This window comes from Cyanistes caeruleus, chromosome 3, assembly GCF_971803275.1.
Source record: "Cyanistes caeruleus chromosome 3, bCyaCae1.hap1.1, whole genome shotgun sequence".
In the NCBI taxonomy this organism is placed as follows: Eukaryota; Metazoa; Chordata; class Aves; order Passeriformes; family Paridae; genus Cyanistes; species Cyanistes caeruleus.
Window position 1 is genome coordinate 34,964,707 of NC_141703.1, and position 27,981 is coordinate 34,992,687.

Here is a 27,981-nt window from a genome sequence, read left to right on the forward strand (position 1 = left end):
CTTCAGCTTGGAATGGCAACAGAGATCTCTTGCAAATTCTTGGAAATAAAGTTTTAAATAGTTGAGTGATACCACTGGGCATTTTTTTTTTTTCATAAGCACACTACCTGAAAGTTGACCTCTGCTACATAGACACTGATGTTCACAGCACATTTTGACACAAAAATGAACCACATTGGCCTAAAATTACCTTGCAGAGACACTGCATGGCTGAATTACGTCACAATTATATGACTTCTAAGCTAGAGGCAAAAACATGCTGTGCAAGCAAGTGTGTATTTATTTATGCACTTGTGGAAATATTTAGAGCCTTCTGAATAGCACAGGTTTCCTGACACTGAAAACATCTACTTGCTTATCTGGGTGACAAGTTATCAGACCGTGTGTATCCGTAGGGGTTACGAAGGCCCCAGGGAGTTTGGGGTAGACTCCCTCCATTCACGGTGCCCCCCGTGTACCTGGGTGACCACATACCACGCTGGAATCACCCTATTCAGGCTCCTTTTTCCACGCTCTGCCTCCTTCACCATCTCAGAGGTCGGTGTTTTCCTCTGGGCGCTGCGGAGCCCCAGCCCGTGTCTCTTCCTCTCGGGACTGCGGGAAGGGGAGCCCTTGTCGCAGCGGCTGAGACTCGGCGGGCGCCCAGAGCATCGCGCAGGGGGCGGAACGGGACGGGAGGGAACAGGAGGAAGGGGAGCGAGGGTTTCTCCCATCCCGGGCTGGGCCAATGGAGCGGGAGCGCTGGAGGAGCCGCGCCCGGCGCTGGGCAGGTGCGCGGTCCGGGTCGGGCTGCGGAGCCGGGCCGAGCTCGGGGTCGGGCCGAGCTCCAGGCCGTGCAGCCCCGGGAGCGGGGCCGGGCCGAGCTCAGGGCCGTGCAGGCCCGGGAGCGGGCGGCAGGAGCGTGCCCCCTGGCAGTAAAGCCCTCAGCGGGGGCGGGGTGGGTTGTGCCGCCCCCCCGCCATGGTCTCAGCCGCTAGTGCCTTTTCTCTGCTGCTGCTGCGCAGGAGTCCCTGCGGATGTAGCTCACCTGCCGCTCCAGCAGGAAGGAGGCTAATCCCATCGCTCGGTCAGCGGCCCTCCCCGCCCGCAGGTGAGGCGGCGAGCCCTGCCCGGCCGGGCCCCGGCGGCACAGCATGTCCGGTGAGTACCCCCAGCAGCCAGCACCGCGCCCGGCCGGCCTGCAGCAGCCTCTCGGGGCTGACCGGGGCCATGGGCAGCGCGGCCTGCAGCCCCCACAGGGCTCTTGTCCTTCTGACATGCCGGTGCCCTTCTTACATGCCCTTCTTACATGCCGGAGGGTCTCTGCTGTTTTCTGATCAGCAGAGAGCTGTGCTGTCACGAGCAGCTCCAGAGGAGGATTTTAACTGTCTGGGTGGTGGGGTGAAATAGGTGAACTCATTGACGTACTCTGCTTGTATGTCCAGCTTGGCCTGCTCAGGTCTCTGCATGGTTTCCTGGTGGCTCCCCAGGGTGACGGGCTGGGGATGGCTACCTCAGTCTAAGGCAGATTCAGAGAAACTTTTCTCGTGCCCCTCCTTACACAGCACTGGTATTGGTCTTAATCACTTATCCTTAAAGCCATGAGTTACTTGGTTTTGGGGTAATCACACGGGGTAGGTGCAGGTGCTGTTCTGGTTCTTGAACATACTCAACTTTCTTTCTTCTCGGTTTTGAGAGGACCTCCTCCCACAAGTCTTGGTTTATTGAACCATTTGAAGGGTGTCAGTCATCTGGACTGGTGATTGCCAAGTTTGAATTCATATACGTGGCACTTCAGCACTGGGAAGATGCAGAAAATGAATCTAAAAAAAAAAAGCATTAGAGCACTGTGGTTTTGTTTGGTTGAATGGGGTTTTTAAGTTTGGGTCTTTTGTTTGATTTTTGTTGTATTTTTTTCTTTTGGTTGAAAGGGAGGTGTGGAAAGAATAAAAACATCTGACTTGATACATATCATACCCTGTGCTGCCTCTGGATTGCCTAAGCAATTATTTCTAATAATTATTACCAATTATTACTAATTTTCAAACCAGTATATTACTGTTTTGGGACTAGTTTTGGGTGCTATGCTTATTTGCATCTTAAGATATTGTTGCATTTAAGTTTTCATGAGGATCATTTTCCAACTGTTGAATAACAACATTGTAGAGTCTTGAAGCAGAATGTAACAGTTTTTTATGTGTGAAAGGCACATAATAAAAGCTACAAAGAGCTAGAGTCAAGTACTCATCCAACACAACAGCAGTAATCTTGCCTACTAAAATTGAGTATCATTTTAATGAAAGATGAGAAAGAATCTGGTTTTGGATGAGGCAGAACTTCATTAGGCCAAGAGAAATACTGTATGCCATTCATTGTCAATTTAAATTCTGTTATAAAAAGGTTTGTGTAAAGTGTTATTTAACTTCATTAGTAACATCAGTGTTTCTACTATTGGACCTAAGAAAGCATAGGAATTAAAACTGCCGGCTGTCATTTGTTTACTTAGGCAAGAACTGCCCTCTTACCTGGAAACTTGCATAATAATTTTTGATAGGAATCTGACTCAGGTTATTGTCTGACATTATTGTTAATTTTATATACTTATAACAAAATACTTCTTGAGTGCTTATGAAGTTGTGTGTGTCAGGAGGAGCAGAGCTTAGTGTTCCAGGATATGGCTGTGCTAGACCAGAGAAGTGAGAAGCCTGCAGGTTGTGTTCTCTTTTTGGGAGTCTAACACACCTTCATGGGGTGCTGCTGGGGGAAGATCCATAGAGCCCTTCGTGTGGGAGACAGGGTAATAGAATTGCTGTCAGGAAACCTGCTGTGATTTGGAGCTGTGTCACTGTCACTTGGGATTTCAGAGAGGTGCTTTGGCTCAGTGCTGTCCAGGCTGCAGTCTGCTCGTCCTGCAGATTGTCTCTGGAGTAGAAGCAGGGAGGTGACAAAAGAGTAACAGATAGTATCAGGGAGGAATTTAAGAAAGCAGTTGTATAATGTTGATTAGTATGAATGGCAGAAGGCACTGGTGATTTAACCAGACTGTAGGAGGCTTTTAGCTATTGATTTATCTGTTCTTATTTTTATGCATAAGATGACACAATGTGCTGCTTAGAATGTTCTTACAGAAAAATCGTAACAGGACTGTCTGATATGTTGCCATTTAGCAGTGGGCAGCCTGGCAAATTTGAATTGTTACATTAGGAGCTACAGCTGCATTACATTTATCCTTCCTCTGTCTATCAGAAGAAATATAAAAATATGATTTAAAAGCTATATCTAATGGATTATGAAAAAAGCCCTCCCTAACCTACTTAAACTTGTCTTGAAGTTGGAAGGTGCACTTGGGTCACTCAGAGCTTGTTATTGTCAGTCACTCCTGATTCTAAAAATGGGTACCTGGTGTTTTTTAATTCTCTCTTTTTCTTTGAACATGAAAGTGAGCACCACCCTGTCTGTTTGCTCTGTTCATATTCTAAATAAAGCTTTTAGGTGCCCTAGAATTAGTTTTCACGCCTGTCAAAGAATTTTGCTTCTGGCAGTGTCAGAAGTACTACTTCTATGAGTAAGTAGCATAAAAAGTTGATGATCTTGGCTAAAAAAGCTGTAACAAGTTCCACATAAGATCACCCTGACTGTGGTGGTTCACATTACTTTTGCTGCCTTTTCTGTGTAGCTGCAGAGCAGGTTCTAGAATAAATCAACAAGTTAATTCCTTGAAGATCCTTGTTTTGTTCTAAGAAAATATTGTTAGGTAATAAAACTGAGGAGCCACTACTGGTGTTAATGGTTTCTTTACTTGCTTCATCATGTGTTTTGTGGTAATCCAGACAAGAGAAATGAGCAGATTTGTAAATTCATATGACAGGGTTTTAATGGGATTCTAATCATACACTTTCTTTTCTCATAGTTCACTGATAGCCAGTGGTATTCTATTAGCCATAAGTGTCCACAGCTTGAAAACAATTTGCTTGAAAATTTAATTCCCTTAACGATAGGTGTTGTCCATAAAATATATATATATTGTCATTCAGTGCAAAGAATTAAAGTTATGCTTAATTGTCTCCTTGACACATAAAAAACCCCAAAAAAAACAAAAACCAAAAAACCCCAGTTGCAATGAATTTAAATATCTACACCTCTGGCTTTCAAACTTAAAGATGATTTGCTCTTTTAAAGTCAATAAGTGAAATTCTGTGTAGAGTAGATTTAATGTGCTGTCCTTGATTTTGGCTAAATGGAAACTTTCAGGTAAACCATTTACTTCCAAAAATGTATATAAAAACTTGATCCTTACTTTCAGTTATAAAAATAAAATTTTTACTTATAGGCTATATTTAAAAAAAAAATTTATAAACAAGTCAAATAACACTCCTTTCTTGAAAGGAAGGATTCGATGCAAAAAAAAGTGATGATAAAATATTTTTATTTTAAATTCTCTATGGATCCTTAATAAATTAGTGATGCCCTTGTTTGATTTTAAAATCACAAGGATTTGCTTCTCTCTTTGTGCCAGAAATATTTTAACATTAAATATTTTTAGTCAATAGTTTGATTATCTATTTAATTATCTCTGATGATTCACTGTATTAAGAAAGCCATAACACGTATCCCACATCTGATTCTCAAAACTGACACTTAGTTTCTGTTCTTTGTGAGGTATCAGCAAGAGTTTCTTAGAAGCAGCAGCTTTTTACCAGTTTGCTTCCTTGTGGTTATGACCACAGGGGTGCAGGGCACGAAAGCATTTGGAGGATGTGGTAATTTTCCATACCAGCTTGCTGAAGCATTTAATGAGTAGTTTGTGTACTTTTCTATGTATTACTTAAGTAAAGATTCAGCTTCTGTAGCCAAAAGAATTTGCAAAAGTCATGTGAATATTGTGTTCAGTATTTTAAGATAGGAACTCCCACTCTTTTCACAATTTGTTTTTTATATTAACCAAACTCTGATATTCCTTTCAGTAGTTCTTTTATTAACTTTCTTTGGCTGAAGATGTTTGTTGCCTAACATAAAACTGCTTTGCTTTCCTGACTTTTTGTGTCTTTTCAGAGTAATTTTATTGCTGAAGTAGCCTTCAGTGGTTTTCTGGTTTACATTGATTTTTAGGGATGCTTATATTTATTCCTTTAACCTTCTGGAAAACTGCAGTAGCAGCAGTTTACTTCACATCTGTTGTTTCAATGCAACTCCTTATTCACTGATTTTTGGAATACCTGAAACTTGCTTGAGCTGTTATTATAATGGGAGATTTGAAAGTTCAATTCTTCATTTGCTTTGTCTGGAAATGTTACTGGAGTTTGCTCAGCTGTGGGCAATGCAAACTATTTTAAGTTTGGGTGGATGATTTGGGGTGTTTTTTTGGCCAAGTTTGACACTTACTGGGATTCTCCTGAGGTGCAGGGATGTGTGGCAGTGTCAGCAAATGTAAGGTATATGTTCTTGAGATGAAGCTGGCTGGCTGAACATGAGTGAAAGAGGGCAAAAAGTAGGGGGGAAAAGGCAGCACACCGGTGGGTCTGTGTTTTGGTCTGGATTTGGAGGATGTGAAAGATAAAAATACTTAATATTTGTTAGCTTATCATGGGCATCAGCCATACTTTACGGTACGGCTGAGGGTTAGAACTCATTCATCTTGGCAGCCTCTGGCTGAGGCGGCCATGAAGTCTTTGTTGAGTTCTCTGCAACTAGTTCTGTGAGATTCTTTCCTAGTGTTTCTCACAGACCCTGGAAACTGTATGACAGGTTGTTTATGTTGGTATTGTTTGGTTGTTTTAATTTATTTAATGCAATTGCCTGTCCATTAAGATGATGGTTGCTCTGAAGAAGTATTTCAACACAAGTGTTTATTGAAGCTCTGTAGAGGTCAGTGGAATTCCCTTCATCTGTGCGACCTGCTCGTCTTGCTTGGATTAATTTTGCAGACTAGAGTGTATCACCCTTCTGCTCTGAGGGGGCTGTTCACCTTGCTGAGTTACAGGTCCTCCCCAGGGGAGCTCTGATAGTGGTGGTCCTGTCACAGGGCAGAGCTGAAGAAGCAGCCCCTTGTGACCATGCCCTGGAGTCTCTACAAAATACATTTTCTCCTGCTGGGCAGGAATGTAGGTTTCTTTGTTTTCTATTGTAACTTGTTTTCTCATGTGTTTCCTGACAATAAGGAACGCTCCTAAATTCCCTGGAATTATTTGAGGTAGGAATTCTCAGCTTCTGGGAGATGTACTGATCTTGATAGGGATTTCTCTGCACTTGTTCAGCCAGCACCAGGTACCCCAGTACAAAGAAGGCAGAGCAAAAATAACGTTGGGTTGATTCAGTGGTGTTATGGAAAGAATATTTCTGACTAATACTCAACATCTTGTTCCTTAGCTTTCTGCACTGTATAAACAAGAACATTTTCCTTATTGGCTGTATTATACTATGTTCATTAAATTTAAAATTTAAATATGTACAGATCAGCTTTTTTGATTGACATCGTGTTTAGGCAATAAGACCTGAAAAAGCAAATATCTGTTTAAGGCTAGTGCAAAAACTTTATACCTGCCATTGTGTAAATCAGGCAAATAAAAATAATAAAAATCAGAAACACACATTCTGTGCTCACATTCACTGGATTTTCTATTCAATTGTGGCTTCTGGGGGGAGTCTGTGAGAGAAAAGAACTCATCACAGGAACTGCAGGTTGTTATAAGCCACAGATTGTTGTTTATCTGGAAGAGGAGGGAGTCTGCTAAAAGAGTTATGTTAAAGCTGTGAAGTGACTCTTCTGAATATTTTTTTGCAGTAACAGATCAAGCCTTTGTGACCCTTGCAACTGATGATGTGTACTGTCAAGGTGCTCTCGTTCTCGGACAGTCATTGAGGAACCATAAGACATCCAGAAAATTGGCAGTTCTAATTACTCCAGAGGTTTCCATTGGGATGAGGTAAGTATTAATGTGTATCTGGAGGTTTAAATGGAAATTCTTTAGTGTAAAAATAAACAACAGCATGAAAGATTTTAATAGGTTTCTGTGAATTTCACAGCATGATGCCTAGAACATCTCTCTTCGCTAGTGATTTCAAATAACATCTGTTATAAGCTCCTTAGCCTACTAAGAATTAGCTTGCAGAAGTAGAGCTTGTGGCTGGAATTTTTCTTATAATAGAGAACTCAACCTGAAAATTTGGAACTAAGGTTTTAGTGCCTTGCACTACTGTTGTTTTTTCCCCACCTTTTTCTCTCTTAGAGCAAAATACATAACCACCTGTGATGTCAGAACTCTCCATAAACTTCTGTTTCATGTGACTCACATTCTTAAAATATTGGTGCGCAGCTATCATGATAAGAAATTGGTTTCTTTTTGCTTTTTTGTATAAATCACTTTGAAGTTTGTGCTGTGATTTTACAAGCACTGCAGAATAGCTTTTACAGAAATGTTATTAAGTCTGAACTCAAGCCCTGTTATCTGGAGGACTGTGACACTTGTTAAAAGGCACATGCCATGCCATAGCAACTTAAACTCTTCTGCTGTGTCTTAGGAAGTGTGCAAGCTCCTGTTTTCTGCATGCTATGTGAATTTATTTGCAATGCATCTGGCTCAATAAATATATTTTCACATTTTTCCTATGACTGAATGCACAACAATCTGTTTTTAAAGAATTTTGAAATATGGGCATTGTCAGAACACTGTAACCTTCCTGAAGGGAATACTGTATCCATCTGATGCATGGGTTGATAATAAGTCTGTAATTCTTTTCATGTCCATTCAGTGGGAAGAAAAGGATTTAAATTATGTATTTTAAATCAAGGATAACATTTAAAAAAAAAAAAAGTAGATCACTGAAATAAACTTCTAGTAGTCTGTACTTCACTTTGTTCTTTGCCAGTTAATTCCTGTTCCTTGAAGATCAATCGGGCAAAAGCTAATGATCCTGAAATCCAGATTTCAAACAGCACAGGTTTTCTTTGTCTGTGTTTGTGAGACATTGAGGACTTTGATTATAATATGTAGTGTAAGTAAATAAGCTGTGTTTTAAAGTTTTTTTTTTTTTCTTGCTTCTTGAAGGAAAATTTCCTACTTTGGTATTACCTATGGATTTCCCATAAAATACATGCATAGGAAAAAAAACGTTTAGCTTAAAGTCTCATTTGAGATGCTACATAGTAGTGAGGAACTATATATGGTGAGAAAGTATATGTGTACCTTATAAAAGGTGCAGTTTTGAAGCAGTGTTTACTTGGCCACAATAAATACAAATGAGTGTGCTGGCAGTGCATGTCTAAGCAGGGGGAGGAAAAGTATTCTAAAAGTTTTATTCTGATGTTTCTTATTCTTGTAATCCTTTTAATATAGTTTATTTATACCTTTTAAATTTTAAGTGTGTTTGCCCTTCCCTTAATCCATATCTCATAGCAAAAAATAAGTAAGTGCCCTGGTGATTTCAACCAGTGCTAAAATCCACCACATTATTTAGTGCATTAGCCAAGAAACTCAAATTAGTGAATCTAAACCACTACACTCATCCTGTAAAATGCAGAGGGAACACAGTATGGTGCTGTTCTTTGGAATCAGTTGTGCAGGATGAAAGCTGCTTTAATTTCTGTAGGTGTTTCTATAGGAGAGAAGTGACTAAAATAAGGATTGTTTTTTCCTTCAAACAGCGGCTGTCACTTTTGAGATGTGCTGGCCCCCATAGCAGAAGAGACAATGTTTTATGGCCTAAGTGATAGCTGCCTCTTCAGTAGGCTGTTTGCAAAGACTTTTTGCTTCTGACTTCTTACTCTAAACAATCAATCTAGTTTTTGGCTATTGTCATAATTAATGTCATGATGTGTATCACTGTTTTCAGGCCTGAAGCAAACTCTGATGAACTTGTCTAAATTCCCCTCTTTCTCTCCACTGCTTGCTCTGGTAGGTCAGTCCTCAGCAGTGTATTTGATGAAGTGATTGAGGTGGATGTGCTTGACAGCGCTGACTCAGTCCATCTGGCTCTGATGCAGAGGCCAGAACTGGGTGTAACCTTCACTAAGCTTCGTTGTTGGACTCTTACTCATTACAGCAAATGTGTCTTCATGGATGCAGACACTTTGGTGAGTGGAGTGGGAGCCATGGAAACATTTGTGTCGGATTGTGGGATGCTTCCTTGTCAGGCAGCCTACTGGCCTGTGAAGTCACCCGATTTACTAGTGGTCACAAGGTCACAGGACCTCCATCCTGGCACATTTCAGCAATTCTAACAGTTGTGCTGGCTGCATAAAAATAAATTCAGTTTGGAAAGTAGCCTCAGGACTGCCCCCAAAAGAGATCACAGACTCAGTCTATGCACTGGGTCTTCTGACAGAAGTTTAAAATAAATCTCTCTCACATGCTTTTATATGGAATTATTCTGGTCAGGAAGGCAGGATGGTTTTAAAAGAGAAAAAAAAATCCCAGACAATACTTTTTTTTAAAGTTTTTAGATGTAGAGAGATAAAAATGCTCATAATTTTGGCTAGGACAATCATGTGAACCTTCTCTTGAACTTCCATGACTCACCTTGAAAGACTGGGGTGCATCGTAATTTAATAAGACTGTATTTGAATTAGAAACCAAATTAAGTTATTCTTCTTAAGGAGGAAGTTTTATTTCTTCCTTTACATTAATGCTAAAGGAGGAAGGCAAATTTTTGTCTTTTTAAAAATTCAATTAAATAATTTTATGTCTAAAAAAATTTTCTTCTGGTTTTCATAGTGGCTCAGTTGTAGTTGGGGTCCTGACTTGTAGTGACTGCACAGCTGTCTTTCCACAAACTTTCTCTGTACCTTAACCTGATTGATTTCCCCACTTCCTTGTGAAGCTTGAAAGAAAAAAAGAAAAGTTAGTTAGAAAATTGACAGCAAGAGACAGTTTTTCTACTACCCTTTAATCAGTCTGTTACTTACTAAAATGATTTAGATTCCAAATTTTCATTCAGTTCTCTTATAGTTATCAAAAATAATGGACTATGGACAGGTGAGTTAAGAAAGAAGGAAATAGTGTGTTTTCATGGTATAATATTTAAAGGGACCTTGGGTGGTCTCCAGGGTTCATTAAATAATTTCACAGGCTCTGCATTTTATCAAAAAAATCATGGAGAATCACAATTAATGTTGCCTTATTATATTAAAAATAGAGGTTCTGACCCCTAACATATTTTACAGTGGCACTGCTTTTATGCTCTGAAAGTCATACACTCGGCCAAACTATCAATTTGTTTCATTGGTAATTTGACAATGCTTGTTCTAGACAAACATTTAAGAGTTTTTTTATCTTTTCCTACTCTCCCTAAGGTACTTTGCAATGTTGATGAGTTGTTTGATCGGGAAGAGTTTTCTGCAGCTCCTGATTCTGGCTGGCCTGACTGTTTCAATAGCGGTGTATTTGTGTTCCGGCCCTCCTTGAAGACTTACAACCTGCTGCTCCAGTTTGCTGCTGAACATGGCAGCTTTGATGGTAAGGAGAAGGGTGAAAGGGATGAAGTGCAAGACAGTTTCCATGCTATCAGGCAGAATAGAGGAAGGCAGGAGTTCTCTGGGCTTTATGTAAGAATTCAAGGTACAGAACTTTGTCTCTTAGACTGTATTTAAGACCTGTTGACTTACTCTGGACTGTGCTTCTCAGAAAAGGGCAGTGAAGGGACATTGTGTCTGAGTCTTGCTCCATAAGTTTTAATTTTGCTGTCTGGCTTAGGAGAGAGAATACAGCTGATCTTCAGTCTTCTGCTCTGAGGGAGACCAAACACTATTCATTTCTCTTTATATTACAGTAGGACTTCATTTGCACTGAACTTGCACCAGAGTGAATCAGGTATTATTCACTTGTACATGCTCATATGGACATATTTTCAAGTCCAATTTGGAGTCCCGTGAACACACCAATCTCAGTCCCCAGTCTCACTCCCATCCTTGGATGTGAAATTTTTATACAAATTTGGGTGTACACGTTTTGGTAATCCTCTCTTATGTATTCTTTAGGAGGTGATCAAGGCTTGTTGAACAGCTTCTTCAGCAACTGGGCAACAGCAGATATTGGCAAACACTTGCCTTTCCTCTATAACTTAAGCAGCAGCTCTGTATACACCTATGTTCCTGCTTTCACTCAGTAAGTAACCACACTTCTGTAAACCTCTAATTTGTTAACAAACATCCTTTTTCTAAGAGAATAATAATGACATATTTTGTTGACTATAAATTACAGTATCACAAATGATCTTATGTAGAAACCATGCAATAAAAGCTTAAATTTAATGTGAATGTCTGGACACAGGGAGAGTCTCAGAGCTGGCTACACTGCCTTTATGTTCTTTCCAAGAAGCTTCTTTCATTTTTGACAAAATGTAATTACTTTGGCATTAGGTTCTGACAGGTTTACCTTTAAACTCGTTCCTTTGTTCTCAAGTAATTTCTTAGAGAAGCAGTTGGTGTTGCTTAAATTTTTTTGATCCATTCCCTAGGTTCTTCTATGACATGAAATTTGTCCTACTAATTATATGATTCCAGACAATGCAGTTGAGAAACTTTTCAGGCAAAAGGCAAGTAGGATTTAGGGTGTCATGAATTTCTGTTCCAGTTGCACAATACACTCTCATTGGAAGATGAACTTAGGCCAATGTATTTGTTAATAATTTTTAATATGTAATCAGTACATATACCCAATTTTGGTGATTAAGTATTTGAAGTGATATGTGTTTGTTAGTGAATAGAGAATGAAGGAGGACTGGAAATAGTGCTGCATAAGCCTTCATGAACTTTTCTACTAGAATCAGCAGCTGGAAGTAAATGGCAATGCAGCTTTTTGTTTTCTGTATGTTAAACAAAATTAATTAAACCAGGAAGATAGAAAAAAAGAAAATAAATATATATCATCTCAAATGCGTAGCTGTTGCAAAATATTAAATTGCCTCACCTGTGAGTAATCATGTTCCTTCTAGAAGTTTATGTAAGCTAAAAAAATAAAAAAGACCTGTATGTTTGATCTCTACAGTTTTGGTAGAGATGCCAAAGTTGTTCACTTCATGGGAGCAACAAAGCCCTGGAACTACAAATACAACCTTCAAACAAAGAGAGTTATGCAGGATGGCACCACCTCTGGATCTTTTCACCAACTGTCGTTTCTTGCCCTCTGGTGGAATATCTACAGTGCCAGTATATTGCCTTTGTTGGAAAAAGGTGTTCAAAAGGTGGAAGAATCAGAATCTGAGGAATGCAAGGTAACTGATAAGGAGTTAGCGGGAATATATTGGAATCAAAACCAAACATTCTGAAAATTGCTAGAGAAAGAAATTATATGATGTGGTGAGCTGACTCTGGCTGGACTCCAAGCACCACCACAGACACTCTATTGCGCTCCTCCTAAGCTGGACAGGGGAAAGAAAATGTAAGGAAAGGCTCATGGGTCTGGATAAGGGAGAGATCTCTCACCAGGTACCATCAATAGTGAAACAGGCTGAACTTAAGGAAATTAATCAAATTTATAACCAATCAGATCAAAATAGAGTAACGAGCAATAAACACAAATTTCGAACACCTGCCTCCATCCCTCACTTCTTCCTAGGTTCAAATTTACTCCCTGTTTTCTCTGACTCCTCCACCAAATGGCACATGGGGATGGGGAATGAGGACTATGGTCAGTTCATTACATGTTGTCTCTGCTGCTCCTTCTCCCTCAGGGGTTGGGTTCCTCACACTCTTTCCCTGCTCCAAGTGTGGAGTCCCTCCCATGGGAAGCAGTCCTCCATGGACTTTTCCAACATGAGTCCTTCCCATGAGCTGCAGTTCTTCATGAACTGCTCCAGTACAGACTTCCCTTCTGTGAGATGCAGTCCTTTAGGAGCAGCCTGTCCCAGTGTGGGTCACCCATGAGTCACAAGTCCTGCCAGCAAACCTGCTCCACTGCAGGCTCCTCTCTTCATGGGTCCAGTGGTCCTGCCAGGAGCCTGCTCCATCACGGGCTTCCCATGCGGTCAGAGCCTCCTTCATGCATCAGTCTGCTGTGGTGTGGGGTCCAGCATGGGCTGCAGCTGGATCTATGCTCCACCATGGACCTCCATGGGCTACAGGAGGACATCCTGGTGCATCATGGGCTGCAGGGGTATCTCTGCTCTGGCACCTGTAGCACCTCCTCCTTCTTAAATCTCTTATCCTAAATCACCAATGGGGCTGGCCTTAGCCAGTGACAGGTCCATTTTGGAGCCAGTGGGCATTGGCTCCATTGGGCTTGGGGGAAGCTTCTAGCAGCTTCTCACAGAAGCTACTCCTGGAATCACCCTGCTACCAAAATCTTGCCATGCAATCCCAATATGTGTGGGAAAACTTAGGGTCTTTTGGTTGGTAGTAGCACCGATTGCTAGTACCAAAGTAGCCATTTAGGAAGGATTTCTAGTACTATTTGCTGTCCAAAGATATCCTGCATCCATCTTCTTTGTTGATAAAGTTTTTATGGTAATGTATGTGCATACAAAAGTATGATAAAAATTAGCCAGAGAAGGGGCAGTCTGGTCCAGGAAGTAAGACTTTTGTTTTTCTTATAGCTAAATTGACATAGACCATCAAACTAGATCTTGAACTGTAATAAAATTTACTTTTTCAGAACTACATTATAACCTGTTTTATGGCATCATAACAAATAAATCAGGTTTGCAAAAGCAATGTTAATTGCATTTAAGATGTTATGTATAGTGATAATGTCATCAGACATTTACTGACTCTATGCTTTTTTTTCTTCAAAGGAAATGCAGCAATGTGTGCTTTTCATGAACAGAATAAAAACCATCTGTTTGTAAATAGATGATTTCTTAGAAACCAGTAGCATGAAGAAATGTATAGAAGTACAGTTTTAAATTTTGTACCCAGACATGACAAATTAGTTCCTATTTATGCATATGTAAATGTTTTCTTAATGTTTTGTAATATTAAATTATTAGCATAATTTAGCTAATTGCATAGTCCCATAAGATCAGTTGAATATTTACCATCAAAGCCTCTGAGAATAATTTGACTTGTTAACCTCATGACAAATTGGAAAGCAGAGGAAGGAATGGATGGTTTTTGATCTTATACTTTAACATGCTTTAATTTTTAAGTCATTGAGTATTAAGGAAATATTTCAACTATGCTAAATGAAGGTAGAAATATCTGTTGGATTTACTTCATGGTGCTGGTGTACTCATGAGTGCAAAAAAGCAAAAACCTAAATTGCAGCATTCTCTGAATCTAGGACTATATACCTTTTTTTGCATGTATTAAAATGTTCTTTTAATGATGAAAGCCCTGTGAGGAAGTGCAACTATTGTAAATGAGTTATTACTGTCCTGAAAAATTGTATTTCAGTGGTAAGATGTTCTTGTTTTCATTAGCATGCTTTCAATGGAGTTGAAGTTACCCTGAAGAAGGTCAGTTCTTACGTGGCCAGTTCTCTGCAAAAGCCTGAGCTCCCAGAGCAGACAAATGAACTAAATCCCACGGCATGCTCAGCTGAGGAGCTCGCCTTTAAAGCTGTGAGTGTGTTGTGTATTATTATATGCAGTAACAAAGTCAAAGGAGATTCTTTCATTAGACTTCTGATCTGGAAGATCATACCTTCAATTTAGCGGTAGCTATTGAATTTTCTCACTGGCATTAAAAATAATCTAAAGCCTAGTTATTTTCTTTAATCTCTAGTAATGCATGTATGATGTGTCTGGAAGTTGAAAGAGTTTGCTTTGCATTCTAGGAAGAGGTTATTTGTTCAAAGCTGTTAAGTACTTAATCAAATGTAATATAAAAAATCTGCAACCAAAGTAATACCTTGAATATTAATACTTTTGTGAATTAATATATTTAAAACTAGGATCCTTTCTATCATTCCGCTGTAGAAAGTTTTTTTCCACAAATGTGACCCAGAAAACTGTTCCACAAATTTCTGTGACTTGAGCAACAAAGAGAATGTTGAAAAAATCCACTAATGAATATTGCAGTCTTTCTGCTTCTTTTGTCATTTTTCTTGTATTTTTGTGTTTCTGTTGCACTAAATCTCCTTATTTCATGCTAGAATTAAGTTGGACAGAATAGCACAATGCCTCTGCAAGTCTAAGTCAATACATATTGGGTGATAAACCATAGTACCTCATGGTACAATTGGAAAAAAAAAATAAAAAAATAGTGTTCTAATGTCATCTGCCTAGTAATTTGTGAACTACACTCTAGAACGATGATGACAACTTTTAAGATGTTCTTTCCTTCATTTCTTTAGACTATAGTTACTCTATAGAGTATTCCCCTATTCCCCTCTTTCCTCTCCCTTCTTCCCTTTCCCCTCTGAGTGTGAAGGGGCTGAAGTTCCATAACTTAAAAATAATTTATTTGCAAAGAGTGTATTTTCTTGCATGCCTTATGCATCTGACTTCACTGGAAAGGCACAAACTACAAAGGGGCATGTTATCAAGATGTTTGTTTGGGGTAAAAAAATCATAACGTTCACCTACAGCGGTCTCATTAAAATTTAAATTTCTATTACTATTTTGATTACTAGTGTTGTAGTTGATAGCCTGAAATGTATCTTTTCCCATCTTTTATTTGTGATCCTCCCCCCACCCCCAGCTTCTCTTTTTCCTAATTGTTTACCTGGCGTCAAGTTACCATGGTTACTGAAGTTTCTCTCCTCAGCCCCACGGCGAGAGGCCGGATAGAGTAAAGAGAGGACCCCCCTGGCATTTCCAGCTGCTTGAAGTTTCTTTAGCCCAGGAAAGCACGGGGTTGGGAGAAGAGAACCCTTCTTTCCAACACGGAAGTTTGTAACTCTGTTTTTCCTGTCCCAGAATGCCTCTGAGCTATGGAAGCTGAGAGGCCAGGCTTACCTTGCCTTCCCTTTCTTTCCCCCCTGGGTTGCCGGGAAACCAAGCCCCCCCTCTCTGCTCCTCTGCCCCTCTGTGGAGAATACTCCTACACCTTTGTGGGCATTTGAAGAAGTTGGTGTCTGTTATTTCTTATCTTGGTGTGTGTAACCTTGATTTGTAGAAAGTTTGTAAGATGTACTAACTGAGAAAAACAATTGGTTCTTTCTCTGATGTTCCCTCCCTCCGAGAAACCCTGTTAAAAGAGACCCCCCAGACCCCAAATCCTTTGTCTCTCGTCCCTTGGATTCCCCTTCACAGAAATAAACTGTGGAATGCAAACCAGAGAGAGAGTCCCCCCCTGATTTCTTTACTCGCTCTATAGACTTGAATTCTTGAAGAAAATCAGTGAATCTCACAAACATATACTGGCTCTAAACTCGAGTGAAGAGAAACCTCATCACTGAGCTAGCCGGGTCACACTCGAGAAGATCGAGTCAGGTGGCGCCCAACGTGGGGCTGGCTTGTCCCTCAATAAAGGGGACAGAAGAACCACGGAAGGTGAGATTCTGACCACCGCTGGGACGACATCTACCCCAGAAGTGTCTCTTCGCTGTTCTAAGTGGAAGACGTGCTGGGGAGAAAAGCAAGAACCCCTGTGCACCGAGGGGCTGCTTTTGAGAGCGAGACAACGGCAGGAGCATTCAGAAGACTGAATTCCCCAAAGGGGGGAAGTGGTGAAGAGGGAGTGGGTGAGAGAAGAGTCCCATCCCAGGTGAAACTTCTGGATGCAGAGCAGTTTGGAGCCGTTGGTGAAATAGTTGCAACAGACAGGTGAGATCACAAGATGGGTGCAAGACTGTCTGTAGCACAAAGGGGGATTTTTAATCAAGTGATTGGCATTTTGCAAATTGGAGAGAAACCGTTTTCTAAGAAAAAGGTGAAAAAATTAGTGAATTGGGTTTTTTTAAATTTTCCTCAAGTGTCTCCTGCAGATATAACTTCTGTTTCCTTTTGGAACAGAGTGGGGACAAAATTGACTGAATCTGTGAATGCTGGAGATAGTTCAGCAGAGAAAGTAATCCATTTGTTTGTTTTGATTAGACTAACCCTTATTGAAAAAGAAGAAAAAAGGTTATCCAATCCTGACCCTGATAACCCTGTTTCTTTACCTCAACCCTGTTACCCTAAGCTGGGGGAGTCCTCTCAGCACCCCTGTTCCAGTAGCTCTGGCCAAGCTGTTGGAAACCTTTCCCTAAAACCCATCCCAGCTCCCTCTCCTACCCCTCTTTACCCTCAATATTCCTCTCCTTTTATTCCTGGTGGTCTTTTGGGTACACAAAATGGAGGAGACCACATGGTGAGTCTCCCCCCAAGTGTTACACAAAGGGCCCAGGAACTTCAAAATGGTGGTGAGCACATGGTCAACCCCCAAGTTGCTTCTTCTTCCCACAATCCCTTTGTTTCCCCTCCCCCCTTCAACCCTTTCCTCCCCCAAGACCTCCCCCCTCCTGGTCCTCCAGACCCTCCCTCCTCTGCCTCAGCCCCACCCCTCAGGGGTGTCTCCCTCCCAAGGCACCCCGCCCCTGACCCCTCCTACCCCCCCTGCAACCCCGCCTGCCCTCTCTCTGCTGCTGGCTCCCAGGTCACTCCCTCCAGCTCACACAGAGTGGGGAAGGGAGGGGGTGAAGGGACAAACCAGGAACAGAGGCCTGCCTTCTTTGCAGCACCTGTAACTTATGGGAGGGGAGGAACATTACCAGAATGGAATGTAATGTCATTTCGATTGAAAATGGAATTATGCAAAGCAGCAAAGGAGTTTGGAAAGGAAAGCCAATTTTTTAAAAGTCTTTTAAAGGCAACCCTCTCCTCCAACCAATTGGTCCCCCATGATTTGAAGGATTTGTTTTCCTGCCTTCTATCCCCAGGAGAATATTTGCTCTGGGAAGGGGCTTGGAAAAGATTGTTGAAAACCCTTTTGGGAGAATTACTGAGCAGTGATTTTGAGGCTTTAGATGAAAGGGGTAAAATAATTACCATGAATCATTTATGTGGCGAAGGTGATTGGAGTGAACCTATTGACCAGGCCCAAAATTTGCCAAAAGGAGTTAGAGAGAAAATAAAGAAAGCTGCAGAGAAAGCATTTTTCAGTATTCCTCTTTCTGAATCTGTTCTTCCCTATGCTCAAGTTAAACAGCGTTCTGATGAAAGATTTGTAGATTTTGTGAATAGATTAAAGGTACAGATTGAAAGACAAGTGCAGAATACCACCCTGCACTCTGACTTGCTGTTGGAAATGGCTCGAGTGAATGCGAACGAAGCCTGCAAAGCACTGATTCGGGTGCTGCCGAAGGATCCACCACCGACCTTGACAACTTTAATCGAGATGTGTACGGATGTAATCAGCACTTCAATGCCAAGGACTGAGGATTCCCAGAGAACCCCAGGAAGGATTGCAGCCACAACTGTACCTACTCTGCCATCACCAGCCAAGCCGAAGGGACCGTTCACCTGTCATCGGTGTGGACAGCCAGGACATTTTGCAAAGTTCTGCCAAGTGCCATATCCTAACAAGCAAGGGCAGGGAAACCGGGAAAAGGGAGGGGGTCCTCAGAACCAAAAAAACTAGATACCCAGCGCGAGTCTATTCCGCGCAGAGACACAAGTGGAATAGAAGTCACAGGGGGAGGGAAAATTGAATGTGATAACAGTCTTAAACGTGACATTTCTCACAGGTCTGACTTCTGCCACCGAAATAACATCAAGGGTTATGAAGATTGGAAGCCAAAATTACCTCTCAAATTGTTTACTGTGAAAGATCATTTTTTTAGGTCTCGCCACTGGACGGTTGTTTCCGTTGACCCACTGAGGGAAAAACTGACCCCCGACCTGAATTGTAAGTTTCTTGTTATTGGGGACACAAAAAACACACCCCCAGAGATTGAAATTTCTCCTGTCACTCTTTCCGCTGACTTGGATGCACTCATCCTTTTAGCACGGTGCATCAACCCACCGTTCTACCTGGCACAAGGGCAGGTAATTGCTCAAGCTATTCCCATTCCATCAGGGATCCCAGTAGATGATGCAGCACCTCAGATCTACTGGGCTCAAGCAGTGGGAGAAAACAAACCCATCATCTCATGCCATTTGAAGAAAGGTAGTGAAGGCATGGGAATGACAGGCATGATAGACACAGGAGCAGATGTGACTGTCATCCCTGAAAGGAGATGGCCACCACAATGGGAACTGCAACCGATGGTTAGCCACATCCAAGGTATAGGGGGAGCCCAATTGGCCAAGATATCAAAGGAACCCATTCAGATTAGAGGACCTGATGGGCAAATAGCATCTATTCGCCCCATTGTCACTGATTTCCAGGTTCCCCTGTGGGGAAGAGATGTCATGTCCCAATGGGGAGTCCGCATTCACATTCCAAAAACACCTCAGGATTTTTGATTGCGGCCACTGAGAAGCGCCAGACCCAAAAACTAGAATGGACCACAGATTCCCCAATTTGGATACCCCAGTGGCCGCTGAGTAAAGAGAAATTAAAGGCGCTAAATGAGTTAGTGGATGAGCAATTGGCCCAAGGCAATATTGAACCTACTTTTAGCCCTTGGAACTCCCCAGTGTTTGTCATTAAAAAGCCAGGGAAAGACAAGTGGAGATTAGTTCATGATCTGAGAGAAATTAACAAAGTCATTGTAGACATGGGACCTCTTCAGCCAGGAATGCCGTCTCCCGCCATGCTTCCTCAAGATTGGGAATTGGCTGTGATTGACATCAAAGATTGCTTTTTCAAAATTCCTCTAGACCCTATAGATGCCCCCAGGTTTGCTTTTTCTGTGCCTTCCCTCCACAGAGAAGCCCCAATGAGAAGGTTTCATTGGAAATCCCTCCCCCAAGGGATGAAAAATTCACCTGTGATTTGCCAATGGTATGTTGCCACCTTGTTATCCCCTGTGCGAGCTGAGGTGGGGGAAGCCATTATCCTGCATTATATGGATGATGTGCTAGTGTGTGCCCCCCAGGAAAAATTGCTCCAGTCCACACTGGACCGGGTGATCGAAGTTTTAACAACTGCAGGACTCACCCTTCAGGAGGAAAAAGTACAAAAGATGCCTCCTTGGAAATACCTAGGTCTGGAAATCACAGCAAAAACAATTGTTCCTCAAAAATTGGCTTTTAACAGCAATCCCAAAACCTTAGCCGACTTGCACTCTCTGTGTGGAACACTGAATTGGGTTAGGCCTTGGCTAGGCATTGCCACTGATGACCTAGCCCCTCTTTTCAATTTATTGAAAGGGGGAGATGAGCTGAGTGCTCCAAGGACACTGACTCCAGAAGCCAGGGATGCTTTAGAGAAGGTAAGCAGTATGATGGAAAAGAGACAGGCACATAGATGCCATCCAGAGCTGCTTTTCAAATTTATTGTAATGGGGAAATTGCCACACCTTCAGGGGTTGATTTTTCAGTGGGACAAGGACCAGAAAGACCATTTGATAATAATTGAGTGGGTCTTTCTCAGTCACCATCGGTCCAAAAATATTACAAGGCCACAGGAATTGATGGCCCAGCTGGTTGGAAAGGCCAGGCTGAGAATGAGAGAACTTGCTGGCTGTGATTTTTCATGTATACATTTGCCCCTAAGCCTCTCTGAGGAAGAAACCTCCTCAGTGAAGATGACCAGGGAAATGTTTGAGCACCTCTTGAGGAATCAAGAGACCCTGCAAATTGCTCTGGAGAATTTTACTGGGCAGATTTCAGTTCATGCCCCTGCACACAAATTGTTTAATTCAAAATTTCATTTGGTACCAAAAGATAAGAGGAGTCAGAAGCCCCTTGAAGCTTTGACTGTTTTTACTGATGCTTCTGGAGCATCCCGAAGGTCAGTAATGACCTGGAAAGATCCTCAGACGCAGCAGTGGGAATCAGATGTTGATTATGTGGAAGGATCCCCTCAAATTGCTGAGTTAGCAGCAGTGGTTAGAGCATTTGAGAGATTTTCAGAACCATTCAATTTGGTCACTGATTCAGCCTATGTAGCAGGAGTGGTTTCCAGAGCAGAAAATGCAGTCCTCAAGGAGATCTCAAACAGAACTTTGTTTGAATTGCTTTCAAAATTGATTTATGCAGTGTCCCATCGAGAACATCCTTACTTTGTTATGCATACCCGGTCGCACATGGAATTACCTGGTTTCATAGCAGAAGGGAATGACAGAGCTGATTCCCTGGCTGCTGCCCCTGTTGGGCTGGCCAGACTCCCTGACCTGTTTCAACAGGCAAAATTAAGCCATGAAATGTTTCATCAGAATGTACCAGGCCTGATTCAACAGTTTAATCTGAAACGAGATCAAGCCAAAGCCATTGTGGCCACATGTCCCCACTGTCAGCACTCAGCTCTGCCATCCCTGGGTGCTGGAGTCAATCCAAGGGGACTTGAAAGCTGTGAAGTATGGCAAACTGATGTAACACACATTCCTGAATTTGGATAGGTAAAATATGTACATGTATCTATTGATACCTTCTCGGGAGCAATTTTTGCCTCAGCCCATGCAGGAGAAAAAGGTGTGCATGCCACAAAGCACCTATTGCAAGCTTTTTCTGTACTAGGAATCCCTAAAGAAATTAAAACAGATAATGGACCAGCATATATTTCAAAAGTGTTTAAGGAATTTTTGCAGGAATGGGGAGTGAGACACAAGACAGGAATCCCACACTCTCCAGCAGGTCAAGCAATAGTAGAGAGAGCACACCAGTCACTCAAAAGAGTTTTGAAAAATCAATGGAAAGACAAAGTAAAGTTAACACCACAGGAAAGATTATGCAAAGCCCTGTTCACTCTCAATTTTTTAAATTGTTCTATGGAAGATCAAAACCCCCCTGTGGTTAAGCATTTCTCCCCTCATGGCAAACACAAGCTCAAGGAACACCCACCAGTGCTGATGAGAGACCCTGAGAGTGGAAAAATTGAAGGTCCCTACAAATTAGTGACATGGGGAAGAGGATATGCTTGTGTATCAACACCCCTGGGTTTGCGGTGGGTCCCACAGAGGTGGGTAAAACCGTACATTGAAAAACACCCCACAAGACCCCCCGATATTTCAGTGGCAGAAGTTCAAAGAACAAACAGGTATTTGGGTGGAGAAGGAAATCCAGATTCTCCATTCTACCCTGACTTTCCATTGTTGAATCTGTTTATTGATGAATTCAGCTAATGTTTTTTCCTTGTTAACCTGTATTTTAGGAAGAAACCATCCCCAGCATGACAGTTTTGTGAACATTTTCTCAGGATGGGGATTTTCGGGATGGCTGTCTTCTGTTTTCCGGACTGTTTTAGGGTTTTTTGCAATTGTTGTTGTTGTTTTGATTATGTTTTCTGTTTTGCAACGTTGGTGTGTTACCACTACCACCAAGTTAATTTCTCCTGCACCTCAGATAAATGCTGTGGAATTCCCAAATCCCAACATACCCCAAACCCCTTCCCCTTGGTTTGAAGAAGTAAAACCAAGTTCCCTTCCTTCTTTTGGAAAAAATTAGGGGGAGATGTTGTAGTTGATAGCCTGAAATGTATCTTTTCCCATCTTTTATTTGTGATCCTCCCCCCACCCCCAGCTTCTCTTTTTCCTAATTGTTTACCTGGCGTCAAGTTACCATGGTTACTGAAGTTTCTCTCCTCAGCCCCACGGCGAGAGGCCGGATAGAGTAAAGAGAGGACCCCCCTGGCATTTCCAGCTGCTTGAAGTTTCTTTAGCCCAGGAAAGCACGGGGTTGGGAGAAGAGAACCCTTCTTTCCAACACGGAAGTTTGTAACTCTGTTTTTCCTGTCCCAGAATGCCTCTGAGCTATGGAAGCTGAGAGGCCAGGCTTACCTTGCCTTCCCTTTCTTTCCCCCCTGGGTTGCCGGGAAACCAAGCCCCCCCTCTCTGCTCCTCTGCCCCTCTGTGGAGAATACTCCTACACCTTTGTGGGCATTTGAAGAAGTTGGTGTCTGTTATTTCTTATCTTGGTGTGTGTAACCTTGATTTGTAGAAAGTTTGTAAGATGTACTAACTGAGAAAAACAATTGGTTCTTTCTCTGATGTTCCCTCCCTCCGAGAAACCCTGTTAAAAGAGACCCCCCAGACCCCAAATCCTTTGTCTCTCGTCCCTTGGATTCCCCTTCACAGAAATAAACTGTGGAATGCAAACCAGAGAGAGAGTCCCCCCCTGATTTCTTTACTCGCTCTATAGACTTGAATTCTTGAAGAAAATCAGTGAATCTCACAAACATATACTGGCTCTAAACTCGAGTGAAGAGAAACCTCATCACTGAGCTAGCCGGGTCACACTCGAGAAGATCGAGTCAACTAGGATTGGCTTATTAGACCATATTAATTGGAAAGTAATAGCCTGATTCCCTTCTTACTTAAGAATACCATTGCTCCACTTTTTGTTGCTCAGTGTCAATAGTCTTGTGGGATTGTTTAGGGGGGAAAGACTCTAGAATGAGGTCTTTCTACTAATTTATGTTTTGTTGTCTGTCAAAAGCAAATAGTTGGGACAATATTTTTTTGGCAATGTATTTTACCTCTGTTTTGGAATACTTCTTATTTCATGCATATAAAAAGCTTATGTGAGAGCAAGCTAATATCCTGAAATGGGATTTTTCTTGTTGAAGTTTGGCCTCATGAATGGTAGGAATCCACTGTAAGTTGCATCCCAGGCTGGATGTGTAGTCACTGAAAAATGACAGTACTTTGAACTTGTTTTAGGATGAGATGAGCTGCCTTCTGGAGGTATTTATCCTAGATTGATTATAGTAAGAGCTTTGATTCAGTGACATTTTTGATAGCTAAAGCTGACAGGAATTGTCTCCTTGGTGATAATGTGTTTCCTTGCTTTCCCCTCATCCATTGCTTTACCCTACCCCAAGACTGAAAGTGATTTTATTGTAATGTATAAATTCTCATGAAAAGGAAATTATGATAAAATATTCTCCTAATAAAACCTCAGTGCCTGTATTTTTAGCAACCTGTGTATGAAGTTGAACCAAGAGATTCTAACATCCATCTCTCTGAGCCTGACAGACCTTCAGAACAACCTGTATTTCAACCTGCATATCAGGAAACCTCAGAAATGGTACATGTAGCTTTGTGCATTGAACATCTATTGATAACTGCATGTACATCTTTGCTGCCAACATAACTTTGGGAAAGCTCAACTAATTTTAATGCAATGTGCAAATAAATTCCTTAATCTTTTAGCCGTGTAATTCCTTAACTTAATACTGTGTTGTCATCCCTTTCCAGTTTTCTCTTCAAAACTTTGAGTTTTTAAATGTCTATTTTCCTGTGCTAACCCCTGAGTAGTCAGTGCATGCTGTTAATTTTAGTTCTCCAATATTAACACAAGCAAAGCTGTTTGGGTATTTCGTGTTTGTTAGCTCTGTTTTGTTTTGTTGTGGGCTTTTTTACCTGCTGAAGTGATGTTTCCAAGCAAGTGGAAAGGGAATGTGAGGAGCCTGAGTGACTAGGCTTTACTTTGTGATCTTGCACTGTATTTATTTGCACTTGCACATGTGGGCACACTTGGCGTCTAGGATTTGTAAGGTATGCAACACAGCCACTTTCCGAATGAGGGCTTTTGTATGATTCTGAAACACTGTGGTGAAATACCTTAAGACTGAGAAAAAAACCTGTTGTTCCTGTGTAGTCAGGGGTGTTTGGGCCCAAGCTAAAATTCTTAATTTCTAAAAATATGATGATTTTGGTAGTCTCGATAAAGTCTTGGTAGCTGTTGATAAAACTTGCCAATGATAAAGAAAGGAACCTTCACACCTTACTGCATTTTGGCTGTTTGAAATAGGTTACCTTGTCTTGCACAATCCTGTGCCTTATCTGCCCCAAAATGGCAGAGTAATGGATTTTCCAGGGAATTTAGGCAGTTTCAGACATTGATTCCTGCCCATTAAATTCTATTCTGAAATGTTTTTACCTTGAATTTGTGAGAGCTTCACTAGAAAGCCGTTCTAGTTGATTTCAGTTTTGTTTATAACATGACGTGTTCTCCTATGAGCATCTTAGAGTACCACTGTGAAAGCAGGTTTTCAGTGGCTGCCTTGAAGCTCATCTTTATTACAGATTATAATTGTTGGGATGTTCCCCTTTTGCTGTCATTGGTCAATTGCAGACACAGTTTTCCTTTTATGTGGTAGAAATTATCACTAATAATGTGTCTTGCATTTGTGCACCTATGATGATGTGACTTTGAACCAGCATTTACAATTTTGGAGTGTCACTCAAAATGAACCAGCTGTTGGTATAATGAATAGTGTCCATCTTTTGAATTAATTTAATGAACTATGTCTCTGACATCTGCTAAATAATTCTGATCTCACTGGCTTTCAAATAAAATAAATTACCAAAAATTCTAGAAATGCCTGTTCATATGAAAGCCTGTTGGAGACAAGATTTGAACAGATAAATTGTAAATTCTTTATTGTAGCAGATATTCTACTCTAACCAGTCAGTATTTTAATATTTTCACTGTATTGTTGCTGAGTATGCCAAGATCTGGTATATTCAGTGATGTCTAGAAAGTACTAAAACCATGGGAAAATAAGGTCACATTATCAAAACAGGAATGAATGTTTGAATATTGATTATTTTATTGTTTTAACTGGGAGTGTACAGTGAAATTTATCATTTAAGGTTTAACTTCACAATATTGAAATTAGAACAGCCAAATGACTGCTTTCCCACTCTTCTTTTTCTTCCCACAGAATGAGGTTGCACATTCTGTTTCAGAGCTGTCTATTGACTTCAAACCAGCAAAACCAACTCCAGAGGATGAACGGAGAAAATGGGAGGAAGGGCGCATGGACTATATGGGGAAAGATGCTTTTGAACACATCAAAAAGAAATTGGATGCATTTTTACACTAAGACAGAGTGTACTGTTATGCCCATCGTGATAGATATTTTTTTTATAATTCAATTAATGAATACTTGGCTTAACCAGTTTAGCTGACACCAGTTAGAGGTTCTTATGGATCCTTATATTTATATTGGGGGACCTTAAAATATACAGAATCTTGGTTTTTAACTGATAAATGTGCCTCAACTTAATTGTTACAATTGTCTCATCTTCATTGTATTCACACAGTGCCTTCTAAAGCATAATGAATGGTACCTTTCTGAGTATGAACTCTCATGTATTTATCACACTTCCCTGATGCACCATCTGCATTCTGCAGAAACAGTCATGTGTAGGAAACATGTTGGAAATTTAAATTGTTTTGGAAGTTGGACTTTTCCCAAATTGAGATTATTCCCAAAGTACTTCCAGAAGTTGCTATAAAGTATTTAAATAAAAAGAACTTATTATTGAAACCAAATTTACACAAATTTCAAGAGTAACTGTGATGTAGGCTTCAATTCAGGAAAGAATTGATGAAAAGCTGACTTCATAGGAATCTGCAATAAAACTTTTCAATTTAAACACATTTTAGACACAATTAGAGGAACTTCAGAGTTCATCTGAGATCACTGGTGGATGCTCTACCTACTTATAGGAAGCTGCTCAGCTCCATAGCAAGTGTGAGGAAGTGTGGCTTAAAACTCTTCAAAGCAGAGTGATAATGTATGTTAACCTTTTATATTGTTGCCATAGGATACTGATGCTTTTTTAAATATTGTAAGCTTTAATTGCATATTCTGAGTTGTGTGGTCAGGAGAAGAAATGCTGACAGCATGGTGTAAACCTTCTGGTGCTTTTTATAAATTTGTTTACAGTACTTCAAACTGCAGCTGCAAAAGGCCTTCTTTGGCTTAGCATTACTGCCCCCATACTGAAGGCAATTTGAGTGCAACTGAAAACAAAATTGGTACTTGTTTTAGTAAACAGGCCCTTTGAAGATCTCTTAAACAATAGCTGTGTGTGGGAACTCATAAATCTCTGAGGATAATTCCAGAAAAAAATCTACTGATGAGACTGCATTATATTAAGGACACTTATGGGGGAATGTTTTTTGTATTTGAGTACTTGACTCATCTCAGTGACTTTGTTTTAACAAACAAGTAAAATACTTCTTTCAAAGCAAAAAACTGTTAAATAAAGAGTCATGACAGTTATGCTAATATAATAATAGATTTTACAGTTATTTGTAACCTAGCTCAATATTGGAATAAGAATTCTGCAGTGATGTTGCAGGACTTGAAATATTTTGGTCTAAATACATCACGAATTTTGGCAGACAGATGCCTAAAGAAACATTTGGGGAATTCTGTCTAAAAGCAATGATGTACCGTTACGCACAGATGCTAGCAGGATAAAAGGATGGCAGGATAGGAGGGAAGAAGAAATTTTTATTTCTTTTCCCTTCCATCAAAAAGGATGAGAACGTGGGGCAGGGAATAAGTGCATAAATCAAGAAAGGAATGAAAGAATCAAAAGGTCCCTTGAAAGAAGAAAAAAAAGCTTTTGCGTATCTTTGAATTACGTCCTAATATTCACATTAATGGATTTGCTTTCACTTTTGTAGAATATTTCTGATTTTATCTAGTTCTCATTTACCCTTAAACTCTTAAATGGGGAATCCTATTGTTGTGTCTGTTGAATACAATCTTCTAGGTCAAGTTAGGTGTTTAAGGGCAGCAGAGAAATTGAGAACAGTTCTCTCTCTGACTAACCTTAGCACCCTCTATAGCCCATGTTCCTGGGTAGGTGACCTTCACACTTGAGCACAGGTGGGTGTATTCTACCTCTTGGTGCTGTGGCCCAGTGCAGCAGGTGGAGATGACAGCAGCTGCAGTGTACCCTCACTCACCTGGCATTTGATCTTCTGATTATCCCTGTTTCTTAGTGATCCTCGTGCACTGCTGAGAAAGTCCTCTGCTTTATAAATATTGCTGCTAATAGAATCCTAACAGCTTTTGAAGACTAAATAAAGCTGTAGTCAGCAATGTGAACTCATGCTTCATGCAGCTGTGCTTTTTACATTACCTACTTATTTGGTACATTGATTAGATTATGTAAAAAAAATTACTGATGTGAAATCAGTAACTGAAGGTTTTTAAAAATATGCATATGAATGTAATCAAATATGTGATTGAGTACTTTTCAAACTGTTAATATGTACAGTGGTACTCTGTGTGGCTTATACAATGTTTTGCAAAGAATTGTAGTACAATAATGTAATGGAAATAAAAGAAAT

The 27,981-nt window shown here is 40.8% G+C and overlaps 1 protein-coding gene across 4 annotated transcripts; it reads left to right on the plus strand.

Annotated features, from left to right (window-relative positions):
• Positions 1-232: 232 nt before the first annotated feature.
• GYG2 (glycogenin 2) lies at positions 233-27,980 on the plus strand. 4 transcript variants are annotated; one of them, XM_086880721.1, is made up of 10 exons: positions 384-537; positions 1,005-1,140; positions 6,761-6,902; positions 8,875-9,049; positions 10,268-10,430; positions 10,952-11,078; positions 11,961-12,186; positions 14,332-14,472; positions 23,797-23,907; positions 25,550-27,980. In XM_086880721.1, the coding sequence occupies exons 2-10, from the start codon at positions 1,134-1,136 to the stop codon at positions 25,709-25,711; spliced, it is 1,254 nt and encodes a 417-aa protein (XP_086736847.1). In that variant the 5' UTR covers positions 384-537; positions 1,005-1,133; the 3' UTR covers positions 25,712-27,980. The 4 variants fall into 4 exon arrangements, with proteins under 4 accessions (XP_086736849.1, XP_086736847.1, XP_023804032.2 ...); XM_023948264.2 differs by lacking the exon at positions 384-537 and adding an exon at positions 576-770; XM_086880723.1 differs by lacking the exon at positions 23,797-23,907 and having other exon boundaries at positions 233-537.
• Position 27,981: the final 1 nt, after the last annotated feature.